The sequence below is a fragment of the Spea bombifrons genome, chromosome 3 (assembly GCF_027358695.1).
Source record: "Spea bombifrons isolate aSpeBom1 chromosome 3, aSpeBom1.2.pri, whole genome shotgun sequence".
Taxonomy (NCBI): domain Eukaryota; kingdom Metazoa; phylum Chordata; class Amphibia; order Anura; family Pelobatidae; genus Spea; species Spea bombifrons.
In genome coordinates this window covers 70,674,547-70,702,377 of record NC_071089.1, presented here as the reverse complement: position 1 = coordinate 70,702,377, position 27,831 = coordinate 70,674,547, and the positions used below count along the sequence as shown (strand labels likewise).

At 38.0% G+C, this 27,831-nt stretch overlaps 1 protein-coding gene across 2 annotated transcripts; it reads right to left on the bottom strand.

The window, feature by feature from the left end:
* Positions 1-671: 671 nt before the first annotated feature.
* On the bottom strand, positions 672-3,682 carry TENT5A (terminal nucleotidyltransferase 5A). 2 transcript variants are annotated; one of them, XM_053461229.1, is made up of 3 exons: positions 3,568-3,682; positions 2,796-3,325; positions 672-2,241 (listed from the first exon to the last, which is right to left on the bottom strand). In XM_053461229.1, exons 2-3 carry the CDS (start codon positions 3,219-3,221, stop codon positions 1,462-1,464), a joined length of 1,206 nt encoding a protein of 401 aa, XP_053317204.1. In that variant the 5' UTR covers positions 3,222-3,325; positions 3,568-3,682; the 3' UTR covers positions 672-1,461. The 2 variants fall into 2 exon arrangements, with proteins under 2 accessions (XP_053317204.1, XP_053317205.1); XM_053461230.1 differs by having other exon boundaries at positions 2,796-3,256.
* Between the last annotated feature and the right edge of the window lie 24,149 nt (positions 3,683-27,831).

Genomic DNA, 27,831 nt, shown 5'->3' with positions numbered 1-27,831 from the left:
GTAAACACAAAATGAACCCCTAGATAGTAAATATTTTCCAATAAGTTTCCATAAGGACAAATAATATGGAGCTACACTAGCTGTGCTGTTATTAAGCTTCCACAACAACCATTTGTGAAGCAGAAAGGTGCATGGCTCATTGATTTTGCATAGGCTGTGCAACCCTCTGCAACACAAATAGTTAAACACCACTAGTGGTCCTACAACACAAGAAAAATACTATAAATCAAAGTAATAAATTGATTTGTCCTAAATACAATAATACAGAATTAAGTTGGGTTGTTTTTTTTTTTTTTTTCTTTCTTTCCTATTTTTTGAAATCCAGATATCTAAGAATACATTTCTTACGTTTTATTCAACTATAGTATCCTGTCAAAACTTTTTAGCAAACTGTCCTTTACATAAACATTTTCCAAGTGTTATATTTATATAAATAATATTTTAATATCCCTGTTTGCTTATGAAAAAACACACACGCTCTCCTGCTCCATGAGTGTGTATATTATATATATATATATATAATATAGACACACACATCTCACAAATAAAACTTTATATAAGTATTTGCCAAGGAAAAATAGGGCATTTACTGCACTGTTCATCACAGGTTTCTGAATATTTTCCTAGTATCCCTGATAAAAGAAAATGCGCAGTTCAATCACAAAACTACATTATTATTTTTTTGAAGGCAACAGGCACTTTGATACAGTAAGTTAACAAGTACACAAATAATGTTCCATTCCCAACTCTATCATTTGGGTATAATTCTTTAAGAAATCTTTGGTCCTTAAGCATTTTTTTTTTGCTACCGCTAACTCTCCCATGCACAGGTCACATTTCAAAAATGTGAATCATGCATACATCTGGAAATAATGGATCTTCAAAAGACTTAATGTTTTTAGAACTGTGCCACCCAACTGTGGTTCACTTGGAGCAAGCCATGTCTGGAATAGCATTCTATGCAAGAAAGTTATACATTCTGCATAATTCAGAGACAGAACTTGCTGTAAACCCTAAAGGTCATTCTAACACCAAATGTTTTGTTTTTTTCTTCTCATTTGCTACATTCACCTGAAATGCAGAAGGAAAGATAATTTCCTTGAGAATATCACTCCCTGTTGTAAAATCCATACAACTGACCAACCACTTCTTTTTCAAATGTTAAGAAAGCCAAGAATCAACAGCCTGTACTTTCTTAAAGTATTCCTCCATCTTATATTGTGGAAGGCTACCTTTCCTTTTAAAATAACTGACTTTTGTGCTCTGGGGTTGACCTCTATTAATTTGGGTCTTCTGATTTGGATCAAGCTCCCATGTACTCTACATGAACCACAAGCTCCATGAAGACTTAAATATAGAGCAGGTCATCATTGCGCAAAATTACACCCCATTTTTATAACCAGGAATCCTCATTACATAAGTTATGAGGACATTTTCCTATGAGAAGCCTTTCATGTTGTCTTAATTACAGGGTAACCAAGTGGAGTATGTATGCTGCTGGCATGTGAAGACAGGTTGAACCTGGGCAATATAGTAATTGCTGAAATTGGCATCTGCTACATAAGGGGCTGGCTGGTAGTAGCAAGTTACATTCGCCACATTTGGAATACTGTTTTGTTCAATCAGGACACGGATGGCAAGCATGGAGATAAGGCTCAGAGTCTGCCTTCTTTCGTGTCCCATGAGACACACTGTACTTTCATTGACCACACCATGCAGAGTCATAAGATAATCATACTTGCGGTCTTCTAATCCCACAAAGTGATTCTGCAAGTAGGATTCCAGTTTTCTTTGCTGTTCGCCAATGTCTGAAAAATCAATGAAAAACCTTGAACACATGTATCTCTGCAGGGACTTCATCTCAGACTCTGAGGCTGCCCTGAAGCCTCTTACTAAAAGATTACAGTATTTTAAAAGGCCGCCTCCACGAATCTCCTCGGGGTTCCGGGTGGCAATGATCTTGTGACAAAGGTGATCAAAGGCTTCTTGAAAATCCCCATATACACTCTCCCCTATGATAGTGGGATGGAAGGTCTCAGTCATGGGGTTCTCTGAACATTCATAAAAAAACAAAAGGGAATCCAACTTAATCTGAAAAGAATCTACACTGAATTCAAACTGCCTCCTCAAGGAATCCACAAATTTGAGTTCCACATTTTTGCCATGGTTGTTGGATAAGGATATGAGACTCCACCGATCAGAATCGTTGCAGACTTTCACCATTTTCTGAACATAAGCTTCCTGCAAATGGAAAGATAAACACAAACAGACCAATCACATGAACTGAAAGAATATCGTTGAGTCACTTAGGTTTCAAAACAAAGTCCCCAGAAAATAAATAAATAAATAAAAAGGAGAACCTTACCATGACACAATGACACACACACAAACAGTAATACAATGTTACTAGGCGTGCATTTCGCAAGATTCACATGAAATGAAACTGCTTGAGTTGACAGACTAGCAATGAAAACAATATAGAAGAGAGCTTAAAGAGAGAACTCATTGTTTTCCGCCTGCTGCATTATTCTGAAAGCTTTGCAGCCCCCACAATTGCCCCAGCCTTACAAATTAATATATATGGAACCAATTATAAGAAGACAGAGGAATCTAGAATAAAGTCTAACGATTAAAACTGTTGCATTTTCCAGCTGTACAACTGTTGAAGCCCATGACAAAGAAAGGGGGGGGGGGCTGGTAGGTTCCTGATTTCATCTGTCTTCTGGAAAAACATCTGGACTGCATTGCTAACCAGTGTTTGTGTTTAGGGTCGGTCATCAGCGCGCTTTATTTACCTTTAGGGTGAGAGGGGTGATCTTCTCTTTATTAACTCCTTCGGGTAAGAAATCCAAAAGGCAATCCAAGACCACGTCTTTGACAGTCTGAAACTCAGCCTCTCCTTTAAGGTCTGCGCAGAAGATTAGGTCCAGATCCTTATAGCCCAAGCCGCTGTCCTGGTGAAGGATGTGGCTAGCTGCCGAACCGTTAAGCCTGACATCCCGGACACCGATATTCTTTTCCTCCAGTCTACTCCTTACCACCTTCACGATCTGCCTGGGCTTCATCTCCAGGGTGGGGAAGTTCCCCCTGCCATGGATGGGAATTGTCTCAGTGAGGATACTATCCAGCCTCTGTACTTGCTCCCAGCTCAACACATTGCAGTTGCTATTGTCGCAGCCTTGGCATATCCCACCGGTACAGGCATTTTCATCATCTGCCATAGTAATATGCCGTGTTTACTCCGATTTCTCTCTCTCTCTGCGAAGTCAAAAATGCGATTAAGAAGGTGGCGCAACAAGACCTCTCTCCTGGGCTTCCAAGACTTCTGTAGAACGCAAAGGAACAAATGAGCATCAGCGATAGTCGGATTAAGATCCCCACTAAACCCTCTGTAATCCCCTACCTGGATAAATGCAACTGCGCACACAGCGGCATCCAGCAAGCCCCCCTCTAATGCCCCGCGCTCGGTCCTTAATGCATATAACCTCACAGCTAGAGGAGGGTATACCCCGCAACGACTGCCCCTCACTGCCACCCACCGTTACCCCACAAGCCCCGGGTAATCACCTCGCTTAAAACGCTTTCTAATAAGATCGCGTGCAAAGTGCAAAAGCCTCCAGGCGAGCTGTCAGCGGGCGCAGCGCGTGAACATCGACTGACTCCGGAGCCTTAGTAAATGTGCCTGCGCGGTTTTCCTCCGGTTACTTTATATATGGGCTATTTGGTCTGGCGCTGCCTGGGAGTCACAGTCCCACCCCGACACGCCCCTTCTGGTAACAGCCATTTGCTCGGGACTTGTTGCATTTATCGCCCAGAACTTTCTAATGTTAACGTGCGCTCTGTATAACGGGGGATTCCCGGACCCCCCTCAGGTGAAAGACTCTCCGTGATATTAACCTCTTGCTGACAGCCCTAGTTCGTGACCCCCCTCCCCCCAAAGTGTCAGCTTTAAGAAGTGCGTGCACAGCCGCCAGCCTGCGTCATGGAGACTCATATTTAATCTTTTAATGAGGGAAGCGTCTCTTTCTCGTCTTCCTCTGTAATGTAGACCAGGCGGCAAATACCGGACTAGATAATGAGCACAGTGCGGAATTAGCGCTGGACAAGCAAAGCACGGTAATGGGCTGAGGCGAGCTAATAAGAACGTACACTGAGGGGAGTGTGAACTTGGTCCCTGTGGTACAGCGGGACCGAATGGCCCTTCTCTCTCTCTGCAATAGTTGCCCGTCAGAGGTAATGTGAAATCGGATGTTGAGTTTATGGGATCTATGGCAACTGTGGGTAAGACTAAGTGACCGTGGGGCACTCACTGGGATACCCCAGTAAAACCAACGGGGAATCGCACACGGAACCTTGGGTTCCAGTTTGGTCTGGGACACTGGATAATCAAGATTGACATAATTTTCTAGCCAATCACCAAGCGATGACGCAAATGCATTCTTTCTGACGTCCACACTTTGACACGCTTGACCAATCGAGCAAGTTTGGGGGCGTGGCTAGCGTCTCTTGAATGAGCGATATTCACGTCTAGGAATCCTGCTGCCCGACAGCCTAGTAACCAGCTGAGTTTCGGTGTGTCCCACCAGCGGCGCTTTCTATTGCCAAGCAATGAGTGTACGGACGGCTATCCCCAGCCCATTATTCTTAATGCCGGATTTATAGGGCTTTAAAATTTGTGTTTTGCTGCTTTCTGAGGCAAATACTTTGAAAAGGCAATACGGCACTATTAGGGTTAATGTCTCAAACCCCTTATCTTGCACTCGTTGCCCGTAAAGTTAAGCAGCTCTCGTATTCACGCACGCGCGGGTTTCAGTAGGAAGGGTAACCCTATTTGCTTGGCTCTGGTCGTCAGTTATCTATTTAATCCCCGGAAAGGGAACAACGAAAATCAATTATAGATAATCATTTGGCACCCTATTGTTATGATTCATCCAGAGCGAAGCTAGACGAGAATCTACTCCAGCTATTGCTGTGGGGATTGCTGGGGTTGAACTACGTTACAGCAGCACCCCCTACAGGCCAGTTGACACATTACATCCTCCCCAAGACCAAATGTGCGGTGGGATAACCGAAGGGGTTTATCAGACACAGACCTTCTTCTGTATTTACTTAGTCCATCCTGGAGCAGTTCACCGAATTCAAGGAGCGATTCTAGGAATCAATGAATGAAGCGTTATCCTCTCTTTCAGACATGCTTTATTATAGAGCAGCTCAATCTAGCATTAGGTTCTTCAAGTGGATTATGCCTATAACATATGTGCTATCAGTCAGAGCAGATCCTTTAAGTTAAAAGTAAAACTGAAGTTTGTTAAAAGACGGGACGGATATCATAAAAGAAAGAAGGCTGAGCCCTTTGCTTTGCATTAACTTCAAACAGCACGGATGAATTTACTTTAGCAGCACCTACCCATTGTGCAAACACAGATCACAAAATTGCAAGGTGAAGTTGTTTGTTTCATATACCCAAAGCTAATGTCTGTAAGCACAGCAGGCTTTTTATGGCTTATTGGGAAATAGAGCTTACTTCTAGGCATTTTTACAATGTTATAAAACGTGTTGATTTGACGTTCTGATGCATTTTCTATAAAATGCCATATAAAATATAATTTCAGTTTTCCTAAAACAATATTGTTGGTTTTTTTTAAATTTATTTGCAGCACATTATTTATTCTACCACATAATGTTTCAGATTATCACACTTTTTGCAATTTCGCTTAGGATTTGTCCTACACAGTAGGCGATACTGCTGAACAAAGACCCAATTTATGTTCGACTACATTCCCTGATTATAGTAATACCCTACATGTTTTTTTCTTTACATTCAAGAGGGCCACATACATCATTTACATATTATGGCTGATGCAGGTTTACTGCCAGGCTGCTCTTAGTACAGGATTTTGGAAGGCTGTTAAGAGAGGCAAGCCTACAGCAGCAGGTCCAGGGAGGCAGCAGTCTCCCTGGTACAAAACCTGGGGGCTTGATCGCCTTTCGGGCGGTCTCCCTAACCGGCCAATTAATGCTACGGAGCATTTGCCGGATAAACACTGCCTCCATAGACTTTATTAAAAGGCACTTTTAAGATATGATATCTCTGTACATGGGCCACCAACCACGGAGGGGGGGCAGCTGTGAGGCTGCGACTAAGTTAGATACATCACTGACAGAGAGAGGGATGTTGCACATATTTACAAATATGATATAACATACATATGATTTATCATGAAGATCTGTTCATGCCTTCTCTATAAATAGCAATCATAGTCATGCTTTGGCAACATGAGTTGGTCATATTCAAGGAATCCAGTTTGCAATTAGGTAAGACATTTTTAGCATGTCCATTTCCCAGGATCTCACCCAAAAAGGTATAATGGAATTATAAATGATTCTGGTATGGATGCATTCTGTTTGCTTGAGTTTAACAAGTGTTTAACAAATCTATGTGCTCAAACAGTAAAAACAAAGCAGAACAAACTGTTACTGTTCAATGATAGTGTATGTGACAGATTTCTACAGAACGTAAATATTTTGTCTTGCAACTGTGTAATTTTCCACTTGGTAAACAAAAAGTAAAAAAAACAAACAAAAAAAACAACAGTTCCATGTGCGCACAGTCTTTTATTTCATTTTATATGCTGTCTCATGTCCTAAGCGTGTGCAGCAGATCAACATACCAATTAATACTCACCCAAGTCAATGCTAACGTTTGTGCACTGTCAGGGAAAGTCAATAAATGGGAAATTCTAATAAAAACATACGAATGTACTCCCCATTGGAACTGTCACACAGTGGACATAGCCATAATAGAATCTGGAAGTGAAATCTAGGATTTCTGCTCTTATTTTTACATCCTATTTTATTTTTAAGGTATTCATATTTAGATTTACAACCAAAAGATTATTTCGCTTTACCAGAGTATGAGTTTGTATATAACTTGAAAGGCCGATTTACCTCTTTTACCCAGAACCTTATCTGGATTCATTGTGAAGTCAAGGTCGTTTATTGAACTCACTTTCAAGTTACATTGTAGAGAATAAGCTCCACTATGAGAAAGTGTGCTTCTGCAACCCCAGCACACACACTTTTGCATTGGCTATTGTGTGTGTCTATGGTTGGTTAACTGTATTGACTCTGGCAGTGTCCTTTTGCACATTGTGATAAAAGTTGGAGTTGAAGCAACACCAAATTGCATGAATCAGGGGGTGAAGCAGAATTTGAAAACATCTATCGTTGAAATACACCAGGACAGGAGACAAAGAAGCCCGCTTAACACGTTAATCATGGGTGTATGTTTACTATAGATTCATCATATCACTTCATGATAATAAATAATAATCATTTTAACCTTTTGTTTAGGCTTTGTCAAGAACCATGTAAAATAAACCCAAAGATTCTGTGGAAAGGGACTTTCTCTTTACTCTGTTATATGAACTTCTTTACTGTGATTTTAGTTTATTCTTGACTGCTCTGTCATAGTAAAGAGCTTTTTACCCTACATTTTATTTATAGCGAGCTAGCTATATATAATAATATAATATATTGCTTTTACAAAATGGAAGAATATAAAATTACCAACTTTAAAATTGACAATATACAAAACTAACAATAACATGAAGATACTTTAAGACATAATGGTACAGAAGGAGGACCTGCTCTTTAATGCTTACAATTGATTAAGAGGCCAAAGAGGAATGAGACACAAGGTGAGGGCCTACTTGGTCAAGGATGATTTGGTTACAGGGAGTGCCATGTGAAAAGGCCAGTAGCGTGGATAAATTTTTTTTCTAGAATGCAGGTTGTGGCTGTTAAAAGAATAGACTGTATGCTTCTCTGTAGTATTTACATTTAGAATGAAAAAGGGAGAGAGAAATTCCCCGGATTTGTTACGGTTTTGCTGTAGGTGAAATAAATTGTGGACTGTGGAGAGAACACAATTAGGACACACACCTTTTATTTACTAAGAGACAGAAAACAGGGCAATAGAGCATAAGACTGGTTAAATGCAATTGAATTGATTAATGTATATTCTGAAAAAAAAGATAAGAAACAAAAAAGAATTTTGGGGATAATACTTTGTGAAGATGCCCCATGGAAAATAAACAAGCGGTTCCAACTAATATGCTGCACACTCTACTTCTGATTCACTTGAAGACAGCAGCAAGTGTTAGCATACTGTTGGATAGGTTTTCGATCTTCAGGACCACTGTGGAGTGTGCGCATGCCGGCGCTCACACTCATGCCCGTACGGGGATTGCCTCGACAATGGGGGCATTCCTTGCTCCTGTGGGCTTTAAAGCCCAGCCTTGCTTCTATGCCGAGTTATTCTGCTGCCTTGTACACACAAACAAAGCACTGTAACCTTAATTCCCCACTCCTGTTTAGTGCCCTTGTCTATATTTTATTTATTAATTTATCTTGTTCTCTGCCACTGGGTTCCATTTCTGCTACAGGGAAGCTCCCCTTCCTGTGACATAGCCTGGCAGAGGTGTTCAGAATGAATTGGAGTAGCGAAAGGCGGTTTTTAGGGACGACAGGACATCATAAGGGATTTAATTAGTACTTTAGTAGTGTCTTGAGTAAGCAAAGGTTGAATCTTAAAGGGATACCACCCAGAGGGATACCCTCACAGAGAACATTAGAAGAGAGGTCAAGAGAAAAGACATAGTCTAGGAATCCAACAGAAAAAAAAAATCACAAAAAGAGGAGGGGCAGACAGAGAATCAGAGAGGCATTAAAACGGAGACCTTATAAACACTTTGAGAACCCAAACAATACCCAAACAATATGTGTAATTATATTTAGAAACTGGTGCTGGTACTTTTAGATTCTAATGTCATAAGGTTTTTATGGAACAAGATCTGGAGGTGTTTAATGAACCAAGTATTTAGAAATTTCTTCCTAATGTATTACAAATCCCCAGGGTAATGAAAGGGTTGCTTAGTTGCCATCTGGCCAACAAAATATCTTCAATACAGATTTCCAGTTCCATTGCTGATCCGTTTTTCTGAGAATTTTAGTGGGAGCAGCACCCATATCAAGAGAGCAAACTGGATGGTAAGATCAGAAAATATTAATTGAAAGATTAAGTACAGATGTGTCGGCACTCAAAGAGAAATTGTATTAAACACTTAGACAGCCCATGAAACTTTATGGACAAGAAGCCACAAAAAAAGAAAAACATCTGGCTAGTGTCAGCTGCAAGTAAACCGATTACCAAAATTGATTTATACAACAGATAAAAGAGATAAAAGAATATATGCCAAAAGAGAGAGGTTCAAAGGCAGAACACAGGAAGTTGATATTTTTTCAACAAATGTCCACAACCAGATAACTGCACAACTATGCCAAACTGCAGAAGGGAGATGATCAAATAATATGAGAACCCTGGTATCTAAAGTATTAAGGCATTAAGGGACTGGTCATGGACGTGATTCTATTCCATTATTGTAGATTTGTGAAGTGGCTTCCTCTACTATGTGGTAGCATTTCACGGAGATGGAACTGGAACAACAACTAATGATGTTTGGACAATGCATATAACATTCATTTCTTAGATTTCTATAAACAAGATGGCTTACTCCACTGTGCCAAACAGTCCATTGGCTCCCTGTACACTCCAGATTTAAATTCTCTGCACCCCGCATATCTCTACTCTCAAATGGAAATACACTCCCAGCCACTGTCTTCAATCCTACAATGAATTGTGTCCCTACTGTTACCATATCTTTCCGCTCCTAAATTCAGGATTTCATGCATGCTGTACCGCTTCTCTGGAATTCCCTAACTCTAATTTCAGACGCTCAGTAAAAACCAACCTATTCTGAGAAGCATACAACTGACATCCTAATGCCTTTAAACAACATGAAAAACAAACGGGAAAAGCACCCTATATATGTAGCTTATGAGTAAGGGCCATAAGGCTCGAAACACGTTAGGTTATTTTTCTATACCATGTCTATTGTCTCCACATGTTTATAGCTACCTAATAAAGTCTACTGGGGATGGAGCTCTTCTGACCCACATCCCTCTATCTCTGGCTCCAGCTGTAGTTGAGGCTCTTGTGCCCTGTGTCGTTGCCTGCAGCCGAGAAGGGCTCCCTTCCACCATGCATCCCTTTGCCCCTGCCTGCCTCCAGGGATGAGGCTCTTGCTCCCCATGATACATTATGCCACAGACAGGTACATGTTCTTTAGTAGGGCTACCTCCGATGCCTTTTCTAGCAATGCAAAACGTGAAACTATGTTAACAATTTCAAGTGGAAGATTTGGCCCCAAAAGAGCTAAAGGAGCCCTCACTCTCCAGGTGACCACAATAAACATCCAGGGATAAATGCCAGCCCTCCTAATGCAAGTGGTGTCCAGGTACTGGTTTGGGCCATCTAAGCGATAGGACAGATCACACCGCTGCTATCCAGGAAACCAGGTGGACCAGAATGTCCCTGGCCTTCATAACCCCCCTTCTTCACACTCTGAGCCTGCTGCAAATGGCTAGCTGACCTGGTTCTCAGAGTAAATTATATCAGGACAGGGAGACACTTTAGATACACAGTCATGGGGAAGTATTGTGGGGGCAACCAATTGAAAAAGGGTCCACATTTGAATGCGTTTTCTGGAGACATTTAAGCAAACAGCCAATGAATATATAGTGGGGGGGGGTAAAATGGCTAATGGATGCGCAGAGTCATGTATATAATCCTGTGCACCCCAGTGTATGCCGTGCAGTGCATTAACATGCAGTGCATTGTTAATCTACAGTCATTGGGCATAAATGAATTACTTTTATATTTGATAACACTTTATTTTGTGTTGGACTTTTCTTTTGTGCTATAGAAATCAGATTACTTATTAAAAATAATCATATTTTAGATCGGATGTAGCCCCTCTGAATGAACCTAATAAAAATTCAAATGCATCAAAATAAAATTAAAATGCCATTGAAAAGTTTATAAAAAAAAAATTGTATCATCCCAGATATTATATCCTAGCATTTAGTTAGCCATATGAAATTAATAATGATGATATTTAAAGTATAACTTATTTAGAAAGAAATGTAACGTTAATCAATTAAAAATATAAATAAAACGTTGGTGTTGGCAAGTATTGACTTATTAGGTTCTCATTGGTATCGCCTTTTACTATGATCGTCACCACCGAAGGAGTACATTTCTATTAAGTGTCAAAGTACCTCCACCCAGATTCTGTATGTGTGTTCAGATAAGGCCAGTCCTTTTGTGTTACTTTGGCCAACCCTCTCAGAAGAAAAACAAATGTATTTACAGTTTTGGAACACATGCTTATCTCTACTCTTAACTCATAACTGCAAATGCCATAAACTACCTAGGTATAGTAGCATAAAACCTTACTATTCCCTATTTTTATTCCTTAGGTTTGTTTATTAACCCCTTAAGGACAATGGGCGGTCCCTGAACCCATTGAAAACAATGCATTTTGAGCCCGTACATGTACGGGCTTTGTCATTAAGGGGTTAATAATACAATGAAATGTGTTTATTTTCACGGGGTCAGCTGCTATGCTAATTTGTTCAGTATGGCTGAACAGGTGCATGGAATGCCATTACAGAACTGCCCATAGTAAAGCCTCATTCTCTTCAATGCTTCAGTATTTCTTTATAATGTAATATCATCCAATTATGCAGAATTCTTTCCTGTGGTCTGCTGAGTAGCTGTTCCTTATATTGCCTCTTGATGAAAACATACAGTAAAGTAAAAAAAAAAGTCCCAGCCACATTTAAATCACTTTAAATCAGCTTAACTGTGAACAGGTGAAAACAGTTACCCACTTAGGAAGATCGAAAACTGTTTGCTTGTACCTTTTACAAAGTCTTATCTCACCCCTAAGGGTTGTCCAGACCTAACATGCGAAGTACAATGGCCCAGTACAAGACAGTCAAAGCTTACAGATGTCCATTTTGTGGATCATTGTTTGAAGTGTAGCTTATGATTAAGGGCCATAATTGATGTTCTAATTTTAGTATTCACCTTTTTCTCTTAGCATTTTTATCTCACTTTGACTCTTTCATACTGTTATTTATTGGATGTATTTTTTTTTTCATTATTGTTATTTATTGGTTTATCAATGTATTAAAACTGGTATAGTTATTGTTTTAAGAATGAATTTGCTATTCTCTTTTTATTAAACACATATGGTACAATCATCTGTCTTACATTTTCTTTCACTGTTTTCTTTCTTTTTTATTCCACCAATCAAATTACACTTCCTGTTCATCTTGAATATTGCTCATATCAGTTTTTCAAACTCCATCTTATTAGCTGTTGCTTATGTATATGCCTTTGTTCAATCATACAAATGTTAAATTCCACAAGTGCATAGAATGTTGCCACCAAAAAGAAATAACTTATAAATAGTTTTTTTTATAGTTCCCTTTTACATTTTTAGATAAACACATTTCAATATTAATATAATTTTTTACTATGGATAAATAATGTTATGTAACAAGCAGACCAAGACTGGCCATCATGCATACCAGGCAAATGTCAACTCAAGTTGGTTCAACTGCTAACTCACAGCCATTTTCTATGAACAGCTTAGCTTTGACCCAAAACTATGTTAAAATGAATAGGACTTCCAAACTTAACTCCCAACTCGACTGACAGACTCATCAACCGATGTCTCACAAGACTAATTTAACTGATATGCTACATAATCTTCTCAACAGTGTAACTTGACAGCAACTTAAATGTGGTTGAGTCCAACTCAACATGAACTGGATTCAATTTGACAGAAAGTCAAGCCATTTTGCCCAAAGATTACCTCTCGTGAACTTCCCCAAAAATGGTGGAGCTTCCAGGTATATCATCTCCCGGATTAGAGTATTGGGGAGAGGCTGAAAGCTCCGCCATTTTCTCTCGAAAATAACCTCCTGTAAACATCTGCAAATATGTTCTTCCCAATTGGACAACGTCACTGAAAGTGCCTGGAGGTCATGTCCTCGGAGATGCGCATGAAGAAATAAGACCGGAGAGAAAGGAAGAAAAAGAAGATTAATAACAAGAAGATAAAGAGGATGTTTTAGAAGAAGAGGAGCTGAAAGACACGGTAGTGGTTAGCGGTAGAAACACATTCAAAGAGTGAATAAGAGTGTGAGAGATTGAGTGAGAGAATCAGAGAGCGAATGTGCGTGTCGGACAACAAATTTCATTTACTAATTTCAAAAGCCCTCGAATTTTCAGCCAAAATGAATGGTCAGGAATTTGTTGTCGATTCTACACGTCTAGTGGCTACACAGATTTTTAGTATAAACGTTCAAAAGCAGGTTAGATTCTTTAGCAATTGCCAAATTCTCATGCATGGCTTAAGCATGCAAGATTCACTATTTAAATGTATGCAAGCCTTTTTTTCCTCGTATGTGTTAATAATATTTTAATAATTTGAAAATCTGTCATGATGAGAAGTCATTTCATAATAATCCAGCTGTCAGTATCTATTAAAAATCTTAACCCAAATATAACATTGCATGCTCTAAAAAGTAAAACGATCTCCCTAATACCGATGTGCTTGCTTTTAATATGTAAATGTTGGAAACGGATATGTGCATTTAAGGCTGCAGAAAGTTTGTGGTTATCTTAATCCTGTAACTGTAACCGCTCTAATTCTCTAGTGATCCTAATTCGCTAAAAATAATATTCAGTTTTATGCTTTCTTTTCATAATTACTTTAATAATTTACATTTAATAGACTGTATGGATAAAACATTTTTATGCACGCTGGGACTTTTAAATCAATCACAATGTGCTCTTTTGTGCAGTAGCAGATGAGCGCAGGAACATTAGCCATCAAATGACTATAGAATTTCACTGAGTAAATTGGCACTCAAAATGATCTGTCTTGAAGACCCTGGCGGATCTCCAGGCCTCGGCATATGGCAGTAATGACCTATTCATATCCTACCGTATTGTTTTTTGCCAACAAAAGCCTTAGAACTAAATGAAACATAAATTCCAGGAAAAGTTTGCATGACAAATATTAAATGTAAATAAACTTCAAATCTAAGAGTGAACTAGTGACTAAAGATAAAGATCTGTGACGTGCATCAGGCGAAATGTAAAGAAATCTTAATGCCTAATAACGCGGTGGTTGTTGTGTAATGTGCATTTCTTCTGCCTTCCTGAACTTCCAATGTTTGAAACTGTCCTGCAAATATAATACATATTAATAAGGTCATAGATGTTTACTTTGGGGCTCAAAAGAACTGAAAACCAAATGTCACAGCAAAGAGTACAGTACATTATCATGTTTTAGCCAAAACTAATATTGTCTTAAAGCTAAAACAAAACCATTCGTAGTCTTGTTCCTTGACATGCCTCCTTATTAACCATTTGTCACCATCTACTTCATGGTAAGGTGTTGGTACCATTAACATGAGATCAGAAAGGGTTTTGCTTAATGAAAGAGGCTTATTATCAGAAATCCTGAAAAAAAATGACTCACAAAAAAAATAAAAACCACAAATTTCTGCCTGTCCAAAAGATGACATATTGTTTAACACAATACCAGCATAAAACCTTATTATGATTTATTGGATATCTTAATATGTTAAACATCCCTTATCAAACTTTATAATACTACAAATTCTCATTTCTCAGTCTACTGTTATGCAATCTTGTAATAAGCGAAAGTAACAGTAATGTAATTTAAAATTAGACAATCCATTTGAGATTAGGGTTGTTCTTTTTTCATAACAAAATACCTGTATCCTTCACAATTAAATATTTTTTCCAGACTCAAGATGAAGTAGAGGCTTCAACCTTAGACTTTGTATTTATTTATTGGGCCACTTATTGTTTTTTTTTTTTGCAAATGAGTACATAATAACACCCAGCAACATTTCCAAGCAACATTTCCACCAGCACCAGGACATTTATGTGCTGATTTAATGGTTTCATGTGCAATCCTTAATTTATTATGCTAAAATAAACTCCACAGTGCCCATGTCTACAAAGGACATCCCCTCTTTGGGACCTAAAGCCTATCATGTCTCATGGCTTAAATAGAGTGATACTTGCCTTTGAGCATGCTCCCCTTCAAAATTAGGTCATGGCACCTTTAAGAGTTCACTACTCGGGGTGGATGCGCGATGAGTGTACATGATGCAGTGAAGCTGAGGGTAGGGCAATGCTGCCATATATCAGGGAGTTTAGAAGCCTGGGTACTCCGGAGTTGGTCTAGATGAGTGAGGCCTGTGGAACATCTTCACCAGCCTTGAGGCATGTATATTTCCAGCCGGTGGCCAGGAATGTTCTTCTGGGAACCTTTCTTGATTCTGGAGTTCAGGGTGGCTTCGACCTCAAATTCTTCAGAGCCATTGACAATAGTTGGACGATTAGAGAAGTGAAAGGTATTGGGGATCCATGGATTCAAAAGAGACACATGAAATACAGGTTGTGACCGATAGCGAGCACGGAGATCCAGACATACTGCCACAAGATAATTTCTTGGAATGTACAAGCAGGCAAAAAATAGCAGTGGAAAGCCACACCTTGTCACCCACTTTATATTCCAGGGAACATTGTCGCCTATGATCCGCAAAACTTCTTATATACCAACTGAGCCTTTGTAGGTGTAGGGCTTGTGAACACTTGGAAACCTCAAGACATGTGGACTGACTAGGTTGATCTGGAAGCACAAGGGAATGCAATCTGTACTTGGCGTAGAAAGGTTACAATTTGGTGGTACTGTGTACTGTACCTGGCTGTTATATTAGAATTCTGGGTATGGTAAGAGGATAAACATTCATCCCGGGTTGTAGGCTCCATGAAGGTTGAGTTTTGTATGCTGCTTCTTCATGTACATCCTAGACGCACACTCATCTTCCTGTTAAGTCAAGACAGAAATAAGCTTAGAGGGTTTCTTGCGGTGGCTGGCCACTCTCTCTCTCTCCCTCTCATTCTCGTTCACTCTCTTTTTCAAGAATCTCTAAATGTTTTCTTACCTTCTCTGTTGACCACTTCCGTTTTGGCCAACCACTTCCGCTTCTGCATCTTTTTCTGCATCTTCTATCTTTTCTATTCTCTCTTCGATCCTTAATCTGCTATCTTCTTTCTTTGTTTGCATCTTAGTAGACATAACCTGGCGGTAACTTCCGCCAGAATGGCAGCAGTATGAATTTAGGGCAATATGGCAGTGCTTGCAATGAAGTCATCTCCTCAATCCTCCATCGAGGCAATATGGCAGTGTTTGCACTGATGTCCTCATGCCTGATTGGCAGAAGTTGCTTCAGACGAAGAAAGAAGACTGCAGATCAACGATTGAAGATCTAAGATAGAATAGAGAAAGAATAAAATACGGAAGTGAAAGTGGTCGGCAGAAGCAGAAGTGGTCGGTAGAGAAGGTAGGGAAACGTTAAGAGAACGTGAGAGAGTGAACGAGAATGAGAGTGAGTTAGTGAGTGTGAGTGAATTCGGACCCATACATTTCATACTAAGTTTACTTCTTTTACTTCTTTTCCTCCAAATCGTGGGGGTCTGGCCTCGTTTTCGGGGCTTTCTATCAATCACAGGATTTTCCAAAATTCTGTTAATTTGAAATATATATGAATCCAAATGGACAAGTCTAATAATTATATTATTATATCTGGCCTTCATCATCCAGCCATGTTGCATCCCTCTTTTTCAAAGGAATAGTTATGCTGTTCAGGAAGATCAGATTACTTTAAGGTATCTATTGTTATGTGTAAAAAAAACCTTGGACACTTTTTCTATACTAGATTTCCATACAAAAGCCCCTGGGTAATACAGCAACAACATTAACATAGCTGCTGCCCTCCAAACACCAAACTTCACAAGTGGTAACTCTTTAATGATAGATTATAATACTGTAGGGTATTAACGACATTAATTAGGTAGCAGATTTTGGAGTGAAGAGCAATACGTACTACCTAATGTGTGAGGTCATCATTATGATAGGAGGCCAACTGAATAAAGTAATAGGCATCTAAAAACACACAAGAGTCAAATACTGTATGTTTTTATCAACATTCGATATATTCAAAAATAGGTGCCATGTTTTCAGTATCCAGTGACCTTTATTAAGGGAATTAGATGTTGAATCTAAATATGTTAACATATGCAGTGGAGTGATTTACTTTTATTATTAATGTAATATAAAACGAGGTCTTTGGATCCCTATCCATAATAAAATGTATGGACAAGCTAATGGAACATAACTAGACTGTGTACTCAGATTTTGTTTACCTCTTAATCTTAACAGCACACCTTAAAACTTCTCTACCTTAGGCAAGGTACTTTCCATATACCGTATATTGTATATTTCTTATACATATATTAGAAATTCATATTATACTAAAAACAAATCTGTTCTACAAGTATGACCTCAGTAATAGAGATTCTCTGTTTGTTATTTATCATCAGTAATACAACCATTTTACGTTACAGCTCTAGTTTTCCTTTTTATTCCAAAATATGTTTTTCTGTTTCAGGCTTATTTTAGAACACAGGATTAAAAGTGTCTAAATTATATTCATGACGCAGACAGAAGAAGAAGGGTATAGGTTCACTTTGTAAACTTCTTTATTCGAAAAGCAAACCCACACAGTGTAATTACTGCAAAGAAGCATCATCTGAGATTATAAAAGACAGAAGTGTGTACTATGTGACTGTAAACTAAGCTTCTACTGGCAGCTATCACACTCGCAATGGCTGGACTTAATGTTGGATAAGCACATATTAAATTCATTATATCTTCATTCTTAAAAGCCTCCTTTTCTGCATTATCCATTCTCCTGCCTACACCCACACATGGCTCAGATCATTAAAATTCCCTATCAGATAAGAACTACTGATTGTAAAGGCAAGGAAAACTTGCAGGCTTCAATAACTGTGCTAACTAGCAAGTTTAACTATGCTAAAAAGCAAGTTTTCTATCTTTAGATCATTTTTTATAGAGCCCCAGCAGATTCTGTAGCACTATTATAATCAGGGGGCAATGAAAATGTGCAGTAATAACTAACAAGCAATTTGACAATAAGATTAATACAAGAGCGATGCGGAGATCAGGAAGGTGGAGAGGAAGGATGATTTCTTTAATATGTAGGTTTCATGTATTAGGAGGAGAGATTGCATGCGTCTCTGAACAGGTGGGTTTTTAGTGAGCATTTAAAGTTAGAATGTCAAGTGTTACACCAAGGCAGTGAACGTGGACCGTTTTGTAAGACTGAGGAATTCTCAGTGACAGTGATATCAAGAATTGTGGATAGTGGAGACCGGGGAAGAGCCAGAAGCTCAGTTTAGGAGATATTGAGCTACATGTAGTGGGATGCAGGCACTGTTTGCGCTTCTCACCCTAATAACGCATCTTCATTTAAATGCATCTACATTTGTTATAAAACTATACATATATATTAAAAACAGGCGCTAGAAGAGATTGCCGCCTTCTAGCCTCATTATCAGAAACACGAATGATCTGCTAAGCTAGTCTCAGGCTCAAATAATATAAATGTATACCGTATTTTCTCGATTATAAGACGACCCTGATTATAAGACGACCCCCAAAATCTGAATATTAATTTAGGAAAAAAAGAAAAAGCCTGACTATAAGATGACCCTTTGGGAAAAAAGTTTTACTAGTAAATGTTAATTCATCTAAACTATTTTTTTTAATAAAAGCTATGACTGAGAAAAATATTTTGTTTTTAATTCCTTTTATTTTCCAACCTGCCCCCCAGTTATGCACATCTGCCCCCAGGCTTCTCACTCTGCCCCATAAATGCCTTAAACCCCCTATATGCCACTATGCCCCATGATATGCCTTTTAAACCTCTAAATGCCACTGTGCCCCATGATATGCCTTTTGACCGCCTATGTGCCACTCTGCCTCCAGAAATGCCTTATACCCTTATATGCCACTCTGGCCTTTAGGGGGTTAAAAGGCATATTATATAAAATCCTGGTGGATACAGTTCTAAACTCCACAAGAAGCTCTCATAAAACCAGCAATAATTAAAGGAATGGGAAAAGAACACTGTTATTGATGGGCGATACATATAATATGGAATATTCTGCTACTTGCTTATTTAAACAATAAGCCAAACCTAATATAAGGCACAGTGAGACACATCTTTGGCTAGGGCAGTCAATATCAGTTGTGTAGTATACTGTGTAGTATACAGCACCACAATTATAGTCCTCATTTGAATCAAGTTCAAAATTATTATAAAGCTAGCAACATCTTAAAATTATTCAATTAGTGGAGAGTATTTTCTTTTTAATAGTCTCCTACAACGAGTATAAGTTTGTATACAGCTATAGCTCAAACCAAAGTATGTGTTTTTGTTCAGCTGCCTCTCACCACCATGGTGTCCAAGATCTTAGACTGAACATTTTTTTAAAGTAAGTGTACTATTTATAAAATATTAACACACCTGAATAGTCATTCAATTACTAATGGTTATTAAAAACATTTCAGTAACAAAATATGTTATTATTTATTCCCTAAAGTCTATATAAATCCTTATACCCCAAATAGATTTATAATCTATTTCTCAGTGAGTTCTTATTTTCACCAGTATTGTATTGCGCCATATGACCTTTTAGAATACATTCTAAGAACAAGCACTACATCTTGTTATCTAGAATAAGATAATGCAGGCCAACAAATCTTTCACAAAACAGGATTACTGAGTAGGAAGCTTGATTCATTTTCATTGCCCTGTAAGGCATATCAAGTAAGGCAGATCATGTAAAAATCCACACTCATCAGAATGGGCTGTGTATGCCAGAATTAGAGAATACAGATCTAGCCAATTATTGCAATTTGCAGAAATTTTAATTTCTATTGGCATTCTATTTAATCTACTTTGTAAACTGTAGACTGTTGATTTGCTTGTATACTGAACCACATTTAGCTGTGATGTAATTGTGCCCTAGCATCTGTATTTTTGACAGTAAAGAAATAAAGAATAGCAGCTACAAGTTCTAAGGGACAGTTTCCCGTGCCTTTATAAAACCCATTGTGTAGCATTTCCGCAGAAATTAGACCTTTATGCATGAGCTGTTGATTTTGGCAAATCAGGTCTTTGTAATGTCTAACATTCCTTTACCGTTTTCAGATAATCACATAAATCAATTAAAGTGCCAAAATATAACCTTAGAAAGGAAGTTGTAGTGCTCTGGAATTCGAAACTTAACAGGCTGAAAATATGCTTAATTTGAGTACCATATATTACCTTTTCTAATTTATAATAAAATTATAATAATTACATAAACATTCACTATATTATTTAACATTGTGTAGGCTGACTTAACATTTGTAAACCCTGCTTGTTCATAAACCCTTCTTTTAGTGAGCTGTACTTGATAAATCAAGCATAATACTTCATTTTCTAAGGTCCTCTCACTCTCACTCATAGCACCAAAAAAACCACAGAGATTCCTCCTAACATCAATGGCCCGTTAGGTGCCAGTTTTTGTTTTTAAACGAGAGCCCTATTAATCACTGCCGACTGCCAGCAACGGGTGATTTCTGACCATAACACAATTTAAAAAAATTGTTGCCAACTTTATTAGGGTAAGAAGCGCAGACAGTTTTTGTTTTTTGTATACATTGTACAGCCAATACACTGTTTCTTGCAGCATGCTTACACCTGTTTGGTAGGCCTCGTATTATACATTTGTATTATTTGAGCCTGTAACTAGCTTAGTGCACCGACATTTTTTCTTTACCCTCATAACACAATTACACCTGGCATTAGTGCCTGGAAACAGATGATGTTGCATTTTATGTCCTTATTTAAACCCCTTAAAAGTACAGAACATAAATTGTTTCCACCCACATACAATATCATGACCTGACGAGGTCTGTCTGGTTGAGTGGGTCGTCCCAATTCATGAGAAAAGCCAAATGCCAAATCAATGCCTTACTTTCTGCCCAGAATACATAGGGATGTCCTACAATTCAAATTAAACAGGAAATACTACCTGAAAATATAAAATAACAGAATTAATCAATGAAGCAACTTTTATAAAAAACAACATACCGGTATGATGAACCAAGCACCCATCTTGGGGTTAGGCATATTTTACCTTGTATTTTTTTATTTTTTTTAGATATATATATATAAGTTTGTAATCAAACCCAATTCCTGACGCTGGACATATCAGAAGCAAACCAAATGAGTACAAAAATAATTTGTTAAATCAGGCGGGATCAATTCCCAGCATCCGATGCCCTCCAAACACGCTGGTTTTGGAATTGCGTAATTTTATGCCACATCGCAAATCTTTGTTAAATCAGGTCGGTCATTGAGTTTAAAACAAAAGGCCAAAGCTGCGGATGCGGGTATGTATGGTTGTATGTATGTGATCGTTATTGTGTATATGAGCATGAAGATCTGTCTATGTTTAAGTGTATGTGAGTATAGATGTCTGTGTATAAGTGCATGTTGGCATAGATGTGTATGTTTGTGAGTATGGATGTCTATGTCTATATTTAAGTGTATATAACCATGGATGTCTATGTGTATGTGAGCATGAATATCTATGTATATGTGTATGTGAGCATGAATGTCTGTGTATACATATATGTGAGCATGAATGTCTGTGTATATGTGTATGTGAGCATAAATCTCTATGTGAGAATGTGAGATGTGAGAATCTGACAGAGCGTTATGGACACTGCCGTTTCCCATACTGTTGGAGAGAGAAAGTAGGCAGGTTGAAGTGATTGGCGGTATGGTACGTAACAGCTCGGAGAATCATGATCGTGCAAACATTTCCTTTAACTGAGGTTTGCGTAATTGCTTTTTTAAGAGTGAAAAATATAATTTAATGTCACTTTAACCTAGCCATCATCATTTTATCATGGATTGGCTTTCAATGTCATAGTACAGCTCACTTTGACAGGTTGGCAATAGTTTTCCTGGAGCTTAAACTGTACTATTTTATGTTGATTGATAAGCCTTTTATCTTTGTGAAGCTTAAAGTACTGTTGATGACAGATGTTATATTTCATCTGACCACAGGTTATAATATACATACTGCATAATGTAATACACATTGGAGGGTGTAAAACATAGTTCCTGGATGAATGCTTTCAGTTGCATAGTTCGTTGGGTTTAAGAGGATTTGGCCCATTAATGCTGAAATCACTACATAGACAAGAATGTTTTAAAAAGATCATTACAGCAGAGATTTCCACATGGAGTTAGGGGATAACCACCTCAACTGATCCAAAATATATATACTACAATTCACTGAAATGTAATCTCAATATACTGCATATGGCACTACAGGGTACAAATGATTCCTCTGCTTAAGCACAAAATGCTTTTAATGCCCCCTTTTTTATTAGCCTAGGCAGACATTATCATGTAAGGAATTATATGATTTCATAATTATGTAAATGTCACTGGTCTGCGCTTCATGCCACAAACCTGTCAATCTTTATTGACAAACTCTCTCCATTGATGTGTTTTCCAAAGTTGCAAACTGTATAATAAAATGGTTAGCGTAATTAAAACTTGTTACATGTTTCAACAAATATCTATTAAGAATATATATATAGCGTTACGCATATGAAAGGGGAACAATATTGTAAAAAAATAACAAGGTAAAAACATGTTGGAAGGTGTTTAGAAAATAACCATTGCTATGTTGGTACCTATTAAATGAAATGGTTAAATTGTCTGTCTTATGACACCTCTGCACATGTACTGTGTGTTTGTGTTAACTTTGTAAAGGGAGTAAAATTAGATCCGCCTACAAATTTCTAGACTTTTTTCCATCTAGAACACCTGACTTAACTAATAGTAAAGTATATAATTAAAGATGTGCTAATATTTTAAACATCCCATTGGATTGCTGAAGTGAAGTTGTCCTTTTTAGCACTTAATTTTTACAAAAGTAAACAAGGCTTGTTTTTCCACCACCAACTAATGTTTAAATGGGTCATTGAATCTGAACCAGGATGATTAGTTCTGCATAATTCACCAAAGTCGAGTGTAGCCAACAGTTAGCTGTCTCAGTCTGCCAGAACCATAAGTCCCATGATACCTTCCCCCTTATTTTCGGTCTACTCATTAATAAAACCAAAAGTGAACTCAATTGAGGTTGCGTAGGAGTTTTAATCTTGTATTCCCAGGGTAAACTTTATTTTGTCATGGCTTACAATTTCTACGAACATTTGATCATAATATTACTTTACAGATCTCTGGCCAGACCTCACCTAGAGTGTTGTATACAGTTCTAGTGACCTCATCTCCAGAAGGATATTGGAAAGCATTCAGAAGAAGGCTACTAAAATGATTTACAAGATATAAATTATCAGGAAAGGGGTCTTATTATATATTGCTTGGTGGCAAGAAGACAGAGCATAAATGTAATAGAAAAACTTAAATACTTACATTTTGTGATTCTATGTACGCTTCTATCTATCTGGGTGGTTTCTGTAGCACCAGGAACAGTAAACAACCCACATTTTATTTACTTTGTATTTTTCTATGTACCTTAGTATATAAAACCTCAACATAACATCCTTGTTTTTGGTTTAACTTCTTTCTGAAGCACATGCAATGTCTATCTTTACAAATATGACAGACATCAGCCTTTAAAATCTGTTTTATCTTTTTTCTCACCATTAAGTAGGAAGCCCTTCTGATATGTTTAATTTTGGAAACTCACAGATGCTGGCCTGATAATTCACTATTCCGTTATCTCCAGTACAGTCAACTGCTAAAGCTACACTCACAGATGCCCTACAGGTACAATGAACAGCACATAAATCAAACTTAGTGGAAGAAACGCATTCAGCAAAACCACAATGTGTTCCATCAGCAGGAACAAGCTGATGTGTCATATGAGACTTCTGTACGAACTTTTATAGTTCATGCTGCCACTCCTATTATTTCAACTTGAAAGTTGAGTTAAAAAGATCAAAATAAAAAAAATACAAACCCTTTTTTTATGTTGGTTACTTATAGCCATCGAATTCCTCTTCACTAACGTCATTTAATACAACCACTTACAAAAACTTTCGGCAAACTCAATGTAAAGATTAGGTCACAAATTTCCACAAAAATGTACAAAACTGTACATGAATCAGTAATCAGTGCTCTTGGAAAATGTTATTGATAGGTAGTTACAGTTTATGGTACATAACATGCAATGCCAACATGGTCAGTAGTGACACAGGAGTAGCCACCAGACTTTACACCCCTGCATGGTGGTCATGCTGTTTGCCACACACCTGGGACTCAGCCCATGATGAATCCTGCACCTACTTACTTTTGCTATTCTTGTGCTATTGGCTCCAGAATTAGCTGTGCCTTCAATAACAAAGACCCACAATGATAGCAGACAATAGGGACCCACACCACCAGCGCTTATCCAAATCTGAAACAAGAAAAAAGCAGTAATCGCAAATCCTTACACCAATCTCATCCGAAAAGGTATTCCCTTTATATGCTTACCTATACCATGCTTACAAGACTTTCTTCTGCATAATTAACGTCTATTAGCCAACTGACACTAACAGGAACCCTATGTACTCTGTACATTATTGATATCAGATGTTCAGCAAAACAGACCTGAAATATTCCCTGCTATCTAAACGCTACCACCCATACATCACTATCTTAACCCATTGACTCTATATCTTAATACATTCCCATGAAGTTAAACAGATCCATTAATTCTTGTTCTGTCACTTCAACTGCACAAAATGTCACAGCCGGAATTTTCCAAATCTACCAGGAAATTAATTAAAATGCAATAGCATAGCCCTTCATTAGTGTTGCTCTATGCATTAATTACTATTCTCAGATTACCAGCCCTGCCTCGCTAACCTGAGCCTTGTGTTCCATTAATCTTTAGACCTTTTAAAAGTACAGTTACAGGGCTGTTCTCTACGGTCCCTTACCCTACAATTAATAACTGACATTAACCTTTCAGGGATCTTTGCAGCTGACACAATAGGAATAATTGGATAGAGTGCCCCTACAGGATCAGTAAAGGTCTCGACAGGATCTCTGATAATCCTTTTGCAGCTGATCACACAAAGTGTGGCCAAGAAAGCAGGATGCTTCCAGGTCACTGCATGATCAACACACAGTAAGATCATAGTGACGACAGGGAGAAACAAACTTTCATGTTCTACAAACAAGAAAAAAAAACTAAATAGATATAAGACCCCTGTGATGTCAGTATGGGCTCTGTGGGGGTACCTGGAGTAGAATATTATAAATCAATAAAATAAAAAAATAAAAAGTGAGCAACAATGTTAAAACATGTATAAAAGAAAATTTAATAAGAAAAGAAAAAAAAAGTCCTTCATTATCCTCAATGCTTTCTAGTCAAAGAATGTAAACAAAAAAGGCTTTTGTTGACAACAACCCAAAAATAGTTTAAAAAAATAGTAAGTGTTATGAAGTGTTTTAGCCCTTGAAATCATAACAAAAACCTACGTGTCTGAGATACATCAATTGGCTGTTGGGTTAGCAAGCACCTATCCTGTGAAAGAAATCCTAAGCAAAATTTAAAAAAAAATTTATTTGTTTCAAATGAAAACCCCGATTCACCTGAAGAAAACATTATATAAATTGTATGGGTGCTTTAAACAAGTAAGAGGGAGATCATGTTGGAACAAAACCATAGCAAAAGTGTTAGAAGTGCTTTGTTCTGTAAGTGTAACAAATTGCGAAAAACCGCCTTGGTCCTTAAGAGGTTAAACAAACACATATTATAATGTGTGCTGCTGATCATGCAGAAAGACAAGTGATTTCCATTAACAAACTGTATTTTTGGCCCTTCGTTGCTTGGCTAGCTATTGTGACTACTGTGCTCACATCCTGAGTTAATTCCAGTTCAAATCAACAGCCGTTAACACTGGAAACTGGAGATGTTTTTAACATTTTCCAACAGCATGGCATACAAATGCTATTGATTGTCATTTATGTTTCAACTATTTTTAGGATACAAAACGTTTAGTACTTTAATTGACTGTAATACCCTGCCATGCTATGTATTTGTTTACTTCTCCATAATAATTAACAGAGACTAAGAATGGAAAGCACCAGCTGGTCATCAAGATCACGAAACTGGATACATATATTTTCTAAATTCTTTTCTCTGCATTTTGTTAAAACTTATATGTATGAATATACAATCAATAATATAATATATAGTCATAATAATAATATATACATGTTTTCAGTTCAGGCGAATATTCGTGTACTCTCTTCATGTTCGTTTTTTTTCTTCCTTGTGACGGTTCCTACCCCTCCGCTATTATTGCCCTGACTTCCAAAGTACCCTCAGTTAATGTTATCCAGTGACATGAAACTCTTTAATGTGTTACTAATAAAAATGTATATTATTGTCTTATTTTGGACAAGGCACACTAAAGTCTGAGAGATAATCTAATAAAGATAATGTGTGTTCTTTATCTCCCAGACTTAGTGGTGTCCTGTTGTACTGTTCCTCCTCCTTGTGGTGTCCCTTCCTATAAAAGGTGACACTTGTCCCATAATAAACCGTTATTCCGTTTGTCAAGCCTGGTTATTTGGGTACTGGATAGCGATATCCCTTTGCTTTGCTTGGGGATATTGCCCACGGATTGCGGGGAAATTATTTTCCTCAAGGGAGAAGTTGCTCTTGGCGGAGAGGGACAACCTGAGGTCCCTGGTCAGTCCGTCACACAGACCTCATGCTCCCTAATGTTGGGCTTGTGCCAAGGGGATTGTGATCTCCCCAACCAGCCCTGCTCGGCGGGTGCCTGCTGAAAAGGGCTGGTTGGGGAGATCACAATCTTGCAGCTGCCTCGGCATGGCCCTAAGAGACAGCCCTTCCCCTATACATACGCTACTGTTTTAGAGGCTTTGTGGCAATGTGATTCACCACAAGACCCCCAAAATGCAGGGCACTTGGGCAACTGCACAGTGTGATCATACGTTTAGATGGCACTGTGCCTTTTGGTCCTGCAGCTGGGGTGGTTCCAAATCCGGAGGGGGTGCAAAAGGAGGGGCAAGGAATAATCTAGGGGGCAATTGTAGTGACGCCTATGCCCATCCTATCAGGATGTGAGAGCCTTAGCTGAACTAGTGATGAACATATCTCTGCAAAGGTGCACCCAGAGTTGCTGAGTTCCGTTCAGTATGGGGCACCACAACCCATATATTCTATACACAATTACATTAAGTAATCGCTAGAAAATCTGGGGGAAAAGCTACTTTCAAAAAAAGCATTCTTTTTTTGTGTAAGTCCCAGAACAAGAAGAGATTCCATGAAAAACAAGTTTATTAGTACAGATATCATTTTATTTAGAGACAAACAGAAAACACAAATAAATAATAATCAAGAAACAATATTATAATGCATGCTCTAATGCATGCTTGTAGTTATCAAGATAATTAAAAATGATAAAACAATAAAAGTATTTTACCTTTATGATTTTCTGAAGTTTTGTTTTTTGGTCTCTGAATTTGAAATAACCTATGTAATCATTTATGTAAAGAAAGCAGTGACTTGTGTGATCTTAAGTGATCGTGTAATGAACTATTTTGCATTTGTACTTGTTTTCTTTCTCTTTCAGTGAAACTATATAGCAATATATAGCAATATACCCTGCTAAAGGAATGGTCACCTACAAAGTAAATTTTTGGAAAAGCTTGGTTTTAATTACCATATTTGCTTGAATATAAGACAAGGTAAATGCTCTAAAAAAAAAAAACCCCTCGTTTTATATTCAAGGTCATTTTATAATCTGATCCTCCTCTTTGGCAGCGGGTGACTGTCTGTGCGATCTTCACAGACAACCTCCGCTGCTGCCGGCACGTCCTCTGGGACTT

Excerpts from the sequence above, each read along its gene's own strand:
- TENT5A (XM_053461229.1), bottom strand. The coding sequence starts at position 3,221 with ATGGCAGATGATGAAAATGCCTGTACCGGTGGGATATGCCAAGGCTGC. Across the intron at positions 2,242-2,795 it reads TCACCCCTCTCACCCTAAAG|GAAGCTTATGTTCAGAAAAT; the intron begins GTAAATAAAGCG and ends TTCCATTTGCAG.